The sequence below is a fragment of the Myxocyprinus asiaticus genome, chromosome 23, assembly GCF_019703515.2.
Source record: "Myxocyprinus asiaticus isolate MX2 ecotype Aquarium Trade chromosome 23, UBuf_Myxa_2, whole genome shotgun sequence".
Classification (NCBI taxonomy): Eukaryota; Metazoa; Chordata; class Actinopteri; order Cypriniformes; family Catostomidae; genus Myxocyprinus; species Myxocyprinus asiaticus.
In genome coordinates this window covers 8,368,208-8,381,900 of record NC_059366.1, presented here as the reverse complement: position 1 = coordinate 8,381,900, position 13,693 = coordinate 8,368,208, and the positions used below count along the sequence as shown (strand labels likewise).

Sequence of the window (13,693 nt, the reverse complement as noted above, 5' to 3'; positions counted from 1 at the left end):
ACTGGACATTTTTGTCATGACATGATTTCAAGTCATGTAATTGTTCTTCTTTTACCCCAATATTTGACACATTCTCATATTTAATGTTTCAACTTATATAAGTGTAGGTTTTTACTGTAGTGAAATAAACATGAATTTGCTTATTTGCATATGTAAATTATTGCTGTAATTGAGAAATTTAAAAGGTAGATAAGTAGCATAAAATCCCCCCAAAAAACGCATAACTTTAGTGTTTTTACTTTATTGAAGTGTTATTACATTTCTTTCATTAAAAAAAAAAAAAAAAAAAAAAAAACTGACAGCAAACAATACAAGTGTGAGTCTAAAATGAGAAGTGCACAAGGGTTACGTGTCCGATAACCGATATGCATAACAGATTTTTAATTCTTGTTTTATTTCTGCATTTAGGTATATTAACTACTAAATCATTTATCACTATCCTCTGATAAACTGCTTTATAAAACTAATATTGCCCACAGTTTAAAAATAATTAATTTGACTAGTTTTAGTTGCAATATACACTTGTTCAAAGCCCCTCACTTAATTAATATTTAAAAAGTAAAGTTTTTTTGTGTCCAACCTTATCAGTAAACCCCATTTTGAAGAAGCAATACCCGATTAACTGGAAAAATCGGTTATAAAATATCGGTCAAACCGATTATCGGTCTATCTCTAGTCTCTACATATGGCTTGGATGCCTCCTTCAATGTAAGTCTATGGGATTTTTGCACCAGTTTTACCTATGCCAGGCAAAAAACTTGTAAATCTGACTGCTTAGTGAGTAAACATGCACCTCTCTCCTCAACAAACCACACAATTGAAGGTATAGTTTATGTATGTAGCACAATGGTGTGGGACAAGTTCCTCTCTGAAGTTTAATACTCAGGATTAGGGGCTTTGAAAAAATCCCTAAACCCAAGTAAGCTTGCCTTAGCAAGGCCATTGGATGTTGACCGTATGCATTTTAAAGGAGAGCATGAGTACTGTGTGTACTTTGGCACTGGTACAGGATGTGTCTGCTAGTGCCATGTGTTTTAAGTGGAGCCCTACTGTCCTTAAAATTCATCTGTCTGACTAACTTCCTGGGTACAGCACTGAGTAAAATCGTATTTATCTGAACAGGGAAGCAGAGGGCTATCAAGAAAACATTTTAAATTCAACTCGGCATGTAACCGTATTTAGAGAAACAATATCAACTGAACAGAATCCTTTATGTCACATCAGATCTATTTAGGGCCTCTCATTGCTTTTCTGTTTTGTTCCTCAAACATTATTTTAAAGGCCAGAGGACATTCAGCAAATAGAAACAGGATGACTGGCAGCTCCACAAAGTGCAAAGACATCAACATTTCCCTTCATCTTGAGGCCGACTTCTGCAAAATCTATTTCGGACCAGAGGAGGAGGAACTTCAGCTATAATGTCTAGTGTGGCTTTGAATAGTTGCCATGTTCTGTGAAAGACATTTGTATCTTTAAAACTGCAGACAAAGCGGAGTGTAAGATTTCCATCTACTCTGTGCAATGCACTGTGGTGAATATTGGGATAAAGAAAACTAATTTTAAGCAAGACCAAAAAAAGTAAGAAAACCTGAATGTTAGAGAGAAACTCTGAATCATTCACCACTGCTATTTAGCTCAAACGCACACAAACAGAACATGAAATAAAACAGATTAGAACTAGTTCTGGGCAATATATCCAATATTGAAGACACATTCGCAATGGTTTTGCTGGCGATGTAAAATTTAGCAATATCGTGAACATCAAAAAGATTTGAATGCACTTATTTGGCTAATAAGTTTCCTAAATAGCTCTTTCTTCAAGACTCGTGTGGTAGCGTTAAAACAGATTTTAGCATCTCTGATTTACACTTAGCAAAATACACCTAACACTTAGATTTGGTAAATTCGATTCATTTCTGTGAATCAGTTTAAATGGACAGATTCACAACTAGATTCAAAAATTTCACAATGTCCCTACATAGCATTTTTTTATGTATAATACATTTTTTATTACTGTATTAATGTGTATATTGGTGCAAATAAATACAAATTATTAAATAATTCTTCCTTATGTTCATTTAGTCAATTGCTGTGTGGTCAAAAAGATTTTTTGATTGAAAAGAAAAACACCCTTTACAGCCATTCCAGAGCAAATACATAAATATTGAGATATGTATTATTGAAGATTGTCAAATGCAGGAATAATATAAAGATAAAGACCTTTTTTAGCTATATCGTCCAGCCCTAATTGTAATGGATGAGAAAATCAATAAAATGCATTAAAAGAAATCAAAGATCATTATATGGACATGTTGAAATCTGCACGGTGCAACACACTCTCCTCAGCAGGCGATAAGTGTTAAACAGAGCACACACCGGACTGCACTTACCATTTTTTTGCTATTCTACTTCATGTGAAGAACAAGAGGGAAAGAGTGCAAGTATGAAAAAGCAGGTCAAAGGAGAGGAGAGAAATGCAGCTTTCTTTGAATCAACTCTAACTGCTCAAGTTGAAAATATTAGCTTGGGTGATCCATCCATATATTGTCTTTTGTCATTCATAAAATCCTACAACCTGACACAAGGTCCACGCTGATTATTTGACCAGGCAAACAGAAGAGTGTGAGGTGAGCAGGGTTGGGGAGTAATGGAATACCTGTAACGGCGTTACATATTTAAAATAGTATATTTAAGTAATTGTATTCCACTACCGTTACAATTTAAATAGTCGGTATCAGAACACAGTTACTTTCAAAAAGATTTTTTGAGTACTGAAGAGATTACTTTGCATTTTATCCTCATATGTTTCATTTAATTTGTAGTCTTTTCAGTTGGAAAACATTTATACATATAAATGATGCGATCTGAGGACCATTTGAACAGTACTTTCTTATGATGCATCACATTCATACATGCAAACAGAGAGCGCTTTCACACTGTTATGAGTGAAAAAGTGGATCTGACCCCAAAAGAAGAACTTTATTTAGGCTTTGTCAGAGAAGTGTATTTTGTCTCACTGTACTGGCAGATTTTTTGCACATTATTAACTTGATTATTATCAAAACCAAGTGGAAAAAATCTGCCAGTGCTGAAGAAGTAATCCAAGTGTTTAGATTATATTACTGATGATGAGTAATCGCTAAACGGAATACGTTAAAAAAGGACATTTTACAGTATGTATTCTGTTATCTGTAGTCAAATAAATTTTAAAAGTAATACTCTTGACCCTGGAGATGAGCAATAAGCAATCTGGACCTCACCTTGATCTCAATGTTGCCCACTTTAGCCGTGGATCGGATGATGGGTCTGCCCACCAGTGCTGGGAAGATGTGCTCTGGGAAGTTGGATCCGCCATATCCACACTTGACAAACTAAAGGAATGAAAGAGAGAGTGAAAAAACATGCCAGAGAGAGAAAAACAAAGACTACCATGTTCATCCTCTATTAGCTTAAAAAGTACTGAACAACCAGCCAATGTCTTGTGTGGGTTTTTTTTTAACCACAACTTCATGATTGATCACTGTTGATCTATCAGCTTGGAAACATCCTATCTGCCAACAACCACGAAAAACTGTCCAGGTATACCTAGGAAAATTGGTGTTGTTTCGAAGGCAAATGTTGAGATTGAGAATGGCCTGACTGGTTCGAGCTGACAGAAAGGCTACGGTAACTCAGATAACCACTCTGTACAATTGTAGTGAGCAGAATAACATCTCGGAATGCACAACATGTTGAACCTTGAGGCGGATGGGCTACAACAGCAGAAGACCACATTGGGCACTTTATAAGGACCATAGTGTTCCTAATAAAGTGTTCCGTGAGTGTATATACAGTACCCCTGATTTCTTCTGTGTATATCTCATACTAAATTGTTTCAAAAATTCAAACAAAATCTAACATAAAACAAAGGCAATCTAATAAACACAAAATACAGTTTTTAAAGGATAATGTTATTTATTGAAGCAAAAAAGTTATCCAATACCAACTGGGCCTGTGTGAAAAAGTATTTGATTGATTTAAATCAAATCAACACCTAAATACAACTTTTTCAGCAGCATGAATTTGGCTAAAAGGTCTCACCCAGTAGCACACTATGCCAAGGTCGAAAGAAATTCCAGAAATGATGAGGAAAAAGGTGATTGAAATGCATCAGTCTGGGAAGGGTTACAAAGCTATTTCAAAGGCTCTGGGACTCCAAAGAACCACAGTGAGAGCCAATATCTCCAAATGGAGAAAACTTGGCACAGTAGTGAACCGTCCCAGAAGTGTCTGACCTTCCAAAATTCCTCCCAAGAGCACAGTGACAACTCATCCAGAAGTCACAAAAAAGTAGGCCTGGGTATCGCCAGCCACCTCATGATACAATATGTATTGTGATACACGTCACAATTCGATATATATCGCGATACATCACGATATCATGATTAGATTTTGATTTGAATTTAAATTAACTTGGGTACATTTCAGTTATAATGTCCATTTTGCTTACAAACAGTATGAAATAAATTATCTTTCAGCTAATGCTGTTATTCATTATTCAGGGGACCTTCAAACTTGTTAAATTATGGACATATACATTTTACAATTTTATTTTATCATTAGTTTTTCATCATTTTGGTCACATTTTAGCTTATTTAAAAACATATTCCATGTATTACATCAATAAATATGATGTACTGAAATTGCATATATTACATTGCATATATACAGTATATTGTTACATGTTTGTTGTTTACATAACTAATTTGTACTATTTACAAGTATTTACTTGGATATGTAGAACAAGTGCTAAAATGGTACTGTCTCTTTAAGACCTGTGATAGGGACTTTGACAGTAGTGTTTGTTTGGTCAAATGGCTTCTTTACAGCTGTGCACTGATGAGCTGAAAGTGGAACTGTTTGGAAGACAGGGGTCCCGTTATATCTGGCGTAAATCAAACACAGAATTCCACAAAAAGCGGTCAAGCATGCTGGTGGTAGTGTGATGGTGTGGGGATGCTTTGCTGCTTCAGTGCCAGGGCGACTTGCAATAATTGAGGGAAACATGAATTCTGCTCTCAGCAGAAAATCCTAAAGAAGAACGTCCGGTCATCAGTCCGTGAGTCAAGCGCACCTGGATTATGCAGCAAGACAATGACCCAAAGCATAGGACTAAGTCCACCTCTGAATGGCTCAAAAGGAGCTAAATTGAAGTTTTGGAGTGGCCTAGTCAATGTCCTGACTTGAACCTGATTGAGATGCTGTGGCAGGAACTTAAATGGGCAGTTCATGCTCGAAAACCCTCCAATGCAACTGAACTAAAGCAGTTCTGCAAAGAAGAGTGGGCCAGAATTCCACCACAGCATTGTAAAAGACTGATCTCCAGTTATCGGAAGCATTTGGTTGCAGTTGTTGCTGCTAAAGGTGGTACAACCAGCTATTAAGTTTAAGGGGGCAGTTCGTTTTTCACATGGGTGATATAGGCGTTGGATAACATTTGTGGTTGCATTTGTTTTATGTTATATCTCGTTTGAAAATCTAAAACCATTTAGAATGAAAAATACACAAAAATAGAAGAAATCAGGAAGGGGGAAAATACTTTTTTACAGCACTGTATTTTAATCAGTTTGAATGCAAGTGAGTGAGTGGAGGAGATGCCTCAGACCGAGCTCCTTGCTCAGACCACTGCATAAACTCCTTTTGTGTAGAAAAAGTACAGCAGTCCATAGAAACAGCTGCTAACAAGGGATCTACGTATGAATATCTATGCAAAGGAGGCTTTCACGCTTATGTCATGCGAGAAGCAGTTTGAACTCCACCCTCGTCAACGTGCAAACCATTGCTGGCCAGAAGCGAACATTTTTAGTAAAAACCATTTAAAATATTGATCTATTTCTTACACACACACACACACACACACACACACACACACACACACACACACACACACACACACACACACCAGAGTTTCGCTTCAGATGACATTCATAAATCCACTAGAGATATATGGATTACTTTTATGATGGCTATATGTGCTTTTTGGAGCATCAGAAATTTGGCACCCATTCACTTACATTGTATGGACCTACAGAACTGAAATATTCTTCTAAAAATCTTCATTTGTGTTCTGTAGAAGTATATGCCCTAGTGAGAATGTCTGATACAGTTTAAGACATTTAGCGATAATTCTTCTTCTATTCTCTTGACAATTTTTTCTAAGACATAAAATGGTCAATTGTTCACAACAACATTTGGCTGGCATAAAATCACTCTTTCTCAAAGCAATAACACTTCCAAAATAGACTGAAGGCTTTCAGGATCATTTATTAGTAAACTGATGTGTAGAGATGCTCTTTCTGTTTTTGGCTGTGGTTTTAATGAGTGACCTCACTTCCTTTTGGCTCAACTTCTGTGTCATTGGCTGTCCTGACCCAACCACTTACTATACAGTTGTGCTTAAAAGTTTGCATACCCTAGGAGAATTGTTAATATATGTACCAGAAAACATAAGTGAGCAGGCAAAACACATTTATTTCTTATGGGATTCATATTCAACTGTAGGTTATAACAGAATGGCACAATCATAAAACAAATCATGGCAACAAAGAATAAAATGAAATGACCCCTGTTCAAAAGTCTGCATACCCTTAGTTCTTAATACTGTGTATTGCCCCATTTAGCATCAATGACAGCGTGTAGTCTTTTGTAATAGTTGTCTATGAGGCCCCAAATTCTTGCAGGTGGTATAGCTGCCCATTCGTCTTGGCAAAATGCCTCCAGGCCATGCAAAGTCTTTAGTTGTCTTGCATGAACCGCACGTTTGAGATCTCCCCAGAGTGGCTCGATGATATTAAGGTCAGGAGACTGTGATGGCCACTCCAGAACCTTCACCTTTTTCTGCTGTAACCACTGGAGGGTCAACTTGGCCTTGTGCTTAGGGTCACTGTCGTGCTGGAAAGTCCAAGAGCGTCCCATGCACAGGTTTCATGCAGAAGAATGCAATTTGTCTGCCAGTATTTTCTGATAACATGCTGCATTCATCTTGCCATCAATTTTCACAAGATTCCCCGTGCCTTTAGAGCTCATACACCCCCAAAACATCAGTGAGCCACCACCATGCTTCACAGTGGGGATGGTATTCTTTTCACTATAGGCCTTGTTGACCCCACTCCAAACATAGGGCTAATGATTGTGACCATAAAGCTCTATTTTGGTCTCGTCAATCCAAATTACAGTGTGCCAGAAGCTGAGGCGTGTCAAGGTGTTGTCGGGCATACTGTAACCGGGCTTTTTTGTGGCATTGGTGCAGTAAAGGCTTCTTTCTGTCAACTCGACCATGCAGCTCATTTTTGTTCAAGTATCGTCATATTGTGCTCCTTGAAACAACCACACCGTCTTTTTCAAGAGCAGCCTGTATTTCTCCTGAGGTTACCTGTGGGTTTTTCTTTGTATCCCGAACAATTCTTCTGGCAGTTGTGGCTGAAATCTTTCTTGGTCTACCTGACCTTGGCTTGGTATCAAGAGATCCCCAAATGTTCCACTTCTTAATAAGTGATTGAACAGTACTGACTGGCATTTTCAAGGCTTTGGATATCTTTATATCCTTTTCCATCTTTATATAGTTCTGTTACCTTGTTACGCAGGTCTTTTGACAGTTCTTTTCTGCTCCCGATGGCTCAGTATCTAGCCTGCTCAGTGCATCCACGTGAGAGCTAACAAACTCATTGATTATTTATACACAGACACTAATTGCAATTTAAAAAGCCACAGGTGTGGGAAATTACCCTTTAATTGCCATTTAAACCTGTGTGTGTCACCTTGTGTGTCTGTAACAAGGCCAAACATTCAAGGGTATGTAAACTATTGATCATGGCAATTTGGGTGATTTCTGTTGACATTATGATTTAAAAAGGAGTCAAACAACTATGTGATAATAAATGGCTTCATTTGATCACTATCCTTAAATAAAAGACAGTTTTTTTGCATGATCAGTCATATTTTCAAAATCAATGCCAATATTTCACAGTTTCTGCCAGGGTATGCAAACTTTTGAGCACAACCGGTCTACTGAAAATAAACGGCTAAATATTTTTTCCTTAATCAAGGAAACATATTAATTATTTCCAGACATTAGCCCCACTCTCCCATTCAATCCCAATTCACTTAAAGGTGCACTCAGTAATTATTTGAATATGCCATCTTGTACTTACACTGACACCTAGTGGTGTGGATGCAGCATCATTCAAAAATCGTTTTGAGATACAGGTGCTACTGACCTGTTTCATGTGATGTCACTGTATAACCGCGCCCCCATGTTTGTGACCAATCTTCCATATACCTTCATTGTGCTGCGCTGTGAGATGCGACACAAACCTTCTTCAGGAGATAAAAGCTCCTACATTCATACAGACGGGATCATCACAGATATTTTTTAATACTGTGACTAAATCTGACCAGAAAACAACACAAAAGATTTGTAACTTCTGAATGAGAGAAGTTTACGGTGATGTACCCAGTGGGTGTGTGTACTCGCCGGTCACACATTAGACCAGCTGCCGTACAGAGATAAATAATAGATAAAATATCTGAAAGTCCATGAAAGTTAAATTTGGCAATATTGTCTTCAGACCTGCATGAACCTTTCCTGGGACTGGGCATGGACCAAAAGCAATTTTTGATGTTTGATATCGTTTTTCGGGTGTTTTTCCATTCATCGCCATTGTTTCCTCCCGATGATGGTCACAAATATGGTGGCTGCGGGGAAAAGTGACGTCACTGAAACAGGTCAGTTGTAGAAATTCCCTATTCATAGTCAGCCATGATTAATTTAATCCATAAGTGATGAGATAAAAGATGACGGTTAACGAGATTAACAAGTAATATTCAGCTGGTCATGTGATCATAACATGTTAACCCCCGTGAGCGGACCCTCTCCTTGTAGAATAAAACAGCTTTTATATGGTTCCTGATATGACTTAAGTCTTCATCCTATGCGAGTAGTCATGATTTTATACATAATGTATGTTTCAAAATTACAATTAATTTCTTTAGGAGTATAACTTTTTTTATGCACCTTTAAAAGAATATTTCGGGTTCAATACAAGCTAAACTCAATCGACAGCATTTATGGCATAATGTTGATTACCACAAAAATGTATTTAGACTCAAAATAAAGCAAAAATCAAGGTTCCCTTCTTGGGTCCTAAGATCTGTACCCGACCCGTACAGATTAATTTTTTAAAAAGAAAATCCCGACCCGAGGCAAACCCGGTAAAATTAGACCCGAGTTCGACTTGTCTGCAATTTTTTTGAACCCGACTGGACCCGAATGTAAAAGGCAGCAACGTCTGCACAGTCTGCACACACTAGAATACAGGAGGGTTTGATATTACACATAGAAGTGCGGATTGACAGAGAACAGAGAACAAGGGGGATAATAATGTTGTCATAGAATTATTTCATATGTATTTCTTTAAAATAATAAAATATTGTGAAACGCCCGAAACGAATAATGGAAAGTTGGCATATTTTAAAAGAATTGGGGTCTTCTCGGGTCCATTTGGTAAAAGCACATTTATTTAAAATTTCCAAGCTCGGGTTTTCGGATCCAAGTGGACCTGTGAAGACCTCAACAGTGAGGCACTTGCAATGGAAGTGAATGGGGGCCAATTTTTTATGTTAAAATACTCACCTTTTCAAAAGTATAGCCACAACACATAAACACATGTGTGTGTAAACATGACTTTACTGTGATAAAATCACTTACTAACCTTTTCTGTGTAAAGTTATAGCCAATTCATTTAAATGTCACATTTCTGATTTTAAACCCTGCAAAAATTGACTCCCATTCACTTCCATTGTAAGTGCCTCACTGTAACCTTTTCTTAAAAAAAAAAAAAAAAGGAGGTACGAGTCGAAGGTAATGTTTGTGGTAATCAATATTATGCCACAAATGCTGTCGAATGAGCTTAACTTGTATTGAACCCGGAATATTCCTTTAATCAATCAACGTGATAGTGGGCGAGTTACAACCGGCGTTACGTCATCGATACGCCCCCAAATCCTAGAGCAAATAATATTAGGCATCAATTTTATCATGTATAATGACATAATAAAACTCATGCTGTAGAATGAGTTATGAAAGTAAAAAACTCAACTGACACACCCTCAACTAACTCTAATGGCGAGGTAAGGAAGTAACTAACATCATTACTCAGTGACTGCAATGGGCAAAACCGCGTTTTGACAACATAACAGGTCGCATTCATGTGTTTATGACAATAGAACAGATTAACTGTAACCATATTTACCCAAAAAGCCATCTAAAATGATATATGATTGTAGTAATGACCGGAGCAAGCTAGCAGGCTAAAATGAACGCTGCTAGCTGCAGGACTGAACCCTTAGTACTGTTATACAACAACCACAGGATAAATGTTTCTTTGTGGAGACTGAATCAGTGCGCCACTATGTTTATATAACTATACAACACGAAATCAAGGTCATGTCCCCAAATAATGCAACATTTAGCAGGAACTGTGTATCTAGTTTCTATGCAGACAACTGAATAAGCTAACATTGTTATATATATATATAAGGAAAATAACGATAAGACACAGTTCGCGGCAGAGGAGAACAAGTGAGGCCACAGTGGATGCATTTAATACAGCTGTCATACATTCCTGAGAGCTGCGCTAAGCTTTCAGCACTTCCTGTTCGGGATCTGTCTGTCTGTCTATCTGTCTTACACTCTCGTTAAATTTAAGCAAAAAGCCAAGCGAGCCAAAAACAAATGCCAGGTGTTAGATTTGCGGACGTACCCCTGTTCCGTTATCACAAACCACCACTTTTCGTCCTTGGCTGTCCATTTTTCAAAGCCCCGGAGCCGTCAGAGGCAGCCGAACTTTCTGAATAAAGTGCTTCACCCACTCAGCAGCAGCAGCAGCAGAGACGGCAGCGGGGTTTCACTTCCTGTTACAGACAACACTAACACTGAGCCAGAGACAGTTTAGCCCCGAGACGGAGCACTTGTATTAAAATGAATCGGAGAATTTGGAACGCCAAATATGGCGGATGTAGAAAACGAAGTCCTGCCTTACAGGTAAAAGAGCCAATAAACTTTCATATACAGACGTCACCTGTCAGTCAACTCGAAAACGCGCATGTAAAATGTTTAGCGTAATGATTAATCTGAGGTTAAGACACAAAATGTATGATACCAGTGTTGTCAGATTTTACTGCTGATTTGAAATATGTTCTTTGATCGTAGACTTGAGCGGCCGTTTTGGAGATTTCGGTGTTCCCCTATTCAAGTCGATAGGAGCTGCACTGGCATGACTGGTAATGGCTGCTTGGGTGCGTTCCAAAAATGGCCGCCGAGTGGACTGACTTGCCTTGAAAACAACTTTGACTGAGCGTGCAGGTGTGACACATCCATGTCAAATATGCGTTAATGATCAAATATTTTATTATTGTATGACAAACCTTGTTGTTATGTTCTAAATTTGTTGTTTTTATTTAGATAAATTCATTCATCATTCAAGCCAATTCAATCTTTATTTATATAGCACATTTAAAAACTACAGAAGTTGAGCCAAATGTGCTTTACAATCAATCAAAAATATACAACGACAAAAGAAAAAAGAAATAATAATAATAAATAAAAAGAATACAATTTAAAAACTGCATCAAGTATTTACTTAATTTATCATATTAAAAGTCCTATTCAAATGCTAAAGAAAATAAATACATTTTCAAAGAGGATTTAAAAATGGCTATTGAAGAAGCTGACCTCACATGGTAAGGGAGACTATTCCAGAGTTTAGGACCTACCACAGAGAAAGCACGATCACCCTTGCATGTATAGGGACAACGAGGAACATTCAAAAGAAGTTGATGAGAAGACCTGAGTGCTCTGGTGGGGGAGTAAGGAACGAGAATGTATTTGGGCGCGAGACCAGATAGTGACTTGGAAACAAAAAGCAGAAGTTTAAAATCGACCCTGAATTTAATGGGAAGCCAGTGTAGAGATGCTAATATAGGGGTAATGTGATCCCTCTTTCTTGATTCATAAATCACAGGACATCACTGAACCCTTTCTGGATCCCCTTCTATTTGCTTATAGAGTAAACAGGCCTGTGGATGATGCACTCTGTGTAGGACTGCATTACATACTTCAACATCTAGACAGACCAAGGACTTATGCAAGGATACTATTTGTTGACTTCAGTTCAGCATTTAACACCATCAACCCCGCTCTCCTGCGGACTAAATTAACCCTGTTCTCTGTTCCCGGCTCTATCTGTCAGTGGATCACCAGCTTTTTGACAGACAGGCAGCAGCTAGTGAGAATGGGGAAATTCACCTCCAGCACATGTACAATCAGCACTAGTGCCCCCCAGGGATGTGAGCTCTCCCCACTACTCTTATCCCTGTACACAAATGACTGCAATGCCAAGGACCCCTCGGTCAAGCTCCCGAAGTTTGCAGATGACACTACTGTCATCGGCCACATCCGAGATGACGATGAGTCTGCATACAGAAGGGAGGTTGAACAGCTGGCTGTCTGGTGCAGTCAAAACAACCTTGAGCTGAACACACTCAAAACGGTGGAGATGATTGTGGACTTTAGGAGGAACACCCCAACACTGACCCCACTCACCATTCTAAACAGCACTGTGGCAGCAGTGGAGTCATTCAGGTTCCTGGGCACTACCATCTCACAGGAACTGAACTGGGAGACCCACATTGACTCCATTGTGAAAAAGGCCCAGCAGAGGTTGTACTTCCTTCACCAGCTGAGGAAGTTCAACCTGCCACAGGCGCTGCTGATACAGTTCTACTCAGCAGTCATTGAGTCTGTCCTCTGTGCTTCAATAACGGTCTGGTTTGGTTGAGCTATGAAATCGGACATCAGAAGACTACAAAGGACAATTCGGACTGCTGAGAGGATTATTGGCGCTGCCCTACTCATCCTGCTAGAGCTGTACACATCCAGAGTAACAAAAAGGGCTGGTAAAATCACTCTGGACCCCAGTCACCCTGCCCACTTCCTTTTCGAACTGTTGCCCTCTGGCAGGTGCTACAGATCACTGAGCACGAGAACAGCCAGGCACAGGAACAGTTTTTAACCTCAGGCCATCCACCGCATGAACAGTTAAAACTGCCCCCAAATACTTTCCTTTGGTCAATACAACCATGTGCAATATTCAATCCATCCATTCCTACTTATATCATTATTTAATTTATATTCTTAAACATATCTTACCTCTTCTTCAATACATTACCTCACCTGCACATAACTGTAAATCAGTACATAAAATATTTGAACAAAATTATTGCTCTATTGTATATTTCTCTTTTTTTTTTATCTGTTATCATTTATTTTTTATGTCACTATATGTATATATGTTTAAATGTATATGTTTGTATGTATGTATATACGCTCCATTCTCTTTGCACTGGAAGTTTCTGTCACCATGACAAATTCCTTGTGTGTGTAAGCATACTTGGCAATAAAGCTGATTCTGATCCTGAAATGTAGATGGTAAAAGAGAATACACAATTTTGTACAGTTCAGATATACATTTTATCAGTAGGCTTCCTGGAAACATTGTGTAAGGAATGCCATATCAGACAAGACACTGGACTGCTGTAGAGAACTGAATCTCTTTCTTATTTAGGTTTTATTTCAAAGATTTTTGTTCAAATTCAC

General features: G+C 38.3%; 1 protein-coding gene across 1 annotated transcript in view; it reads right to left on the bottom strand.

The window, feature by feature from the left end:
• Positions 1 to 10,944, bottom strand: part of LOC127413939 (actin-related protein 2-B-like) — a 29,786-nt gene extending 18,842 nt beyond the window's left edge. The window contains exons 1-2 of the mRNA XM_051651519.1: positions 10,800 to 10,944; positions 3,261 to 3,371 (exon numbers count right to left, since the gene is read on the bottom strand). Of these exons, the coding sequence (XP_051507479.1) occupies positions 3,261 to 3,371; positions 10,800 to 10,847 (159 nt within the window). The 5' untranslated portion in view covers positions 10,848 to 10,944. The remainder of the gene's footprint in view (positions 1 to 3,260; positions 3,372 to 10,799) is intronic.
• Positions 10,945 to 13,693: the final 2,749 nt, after the last annotated feature.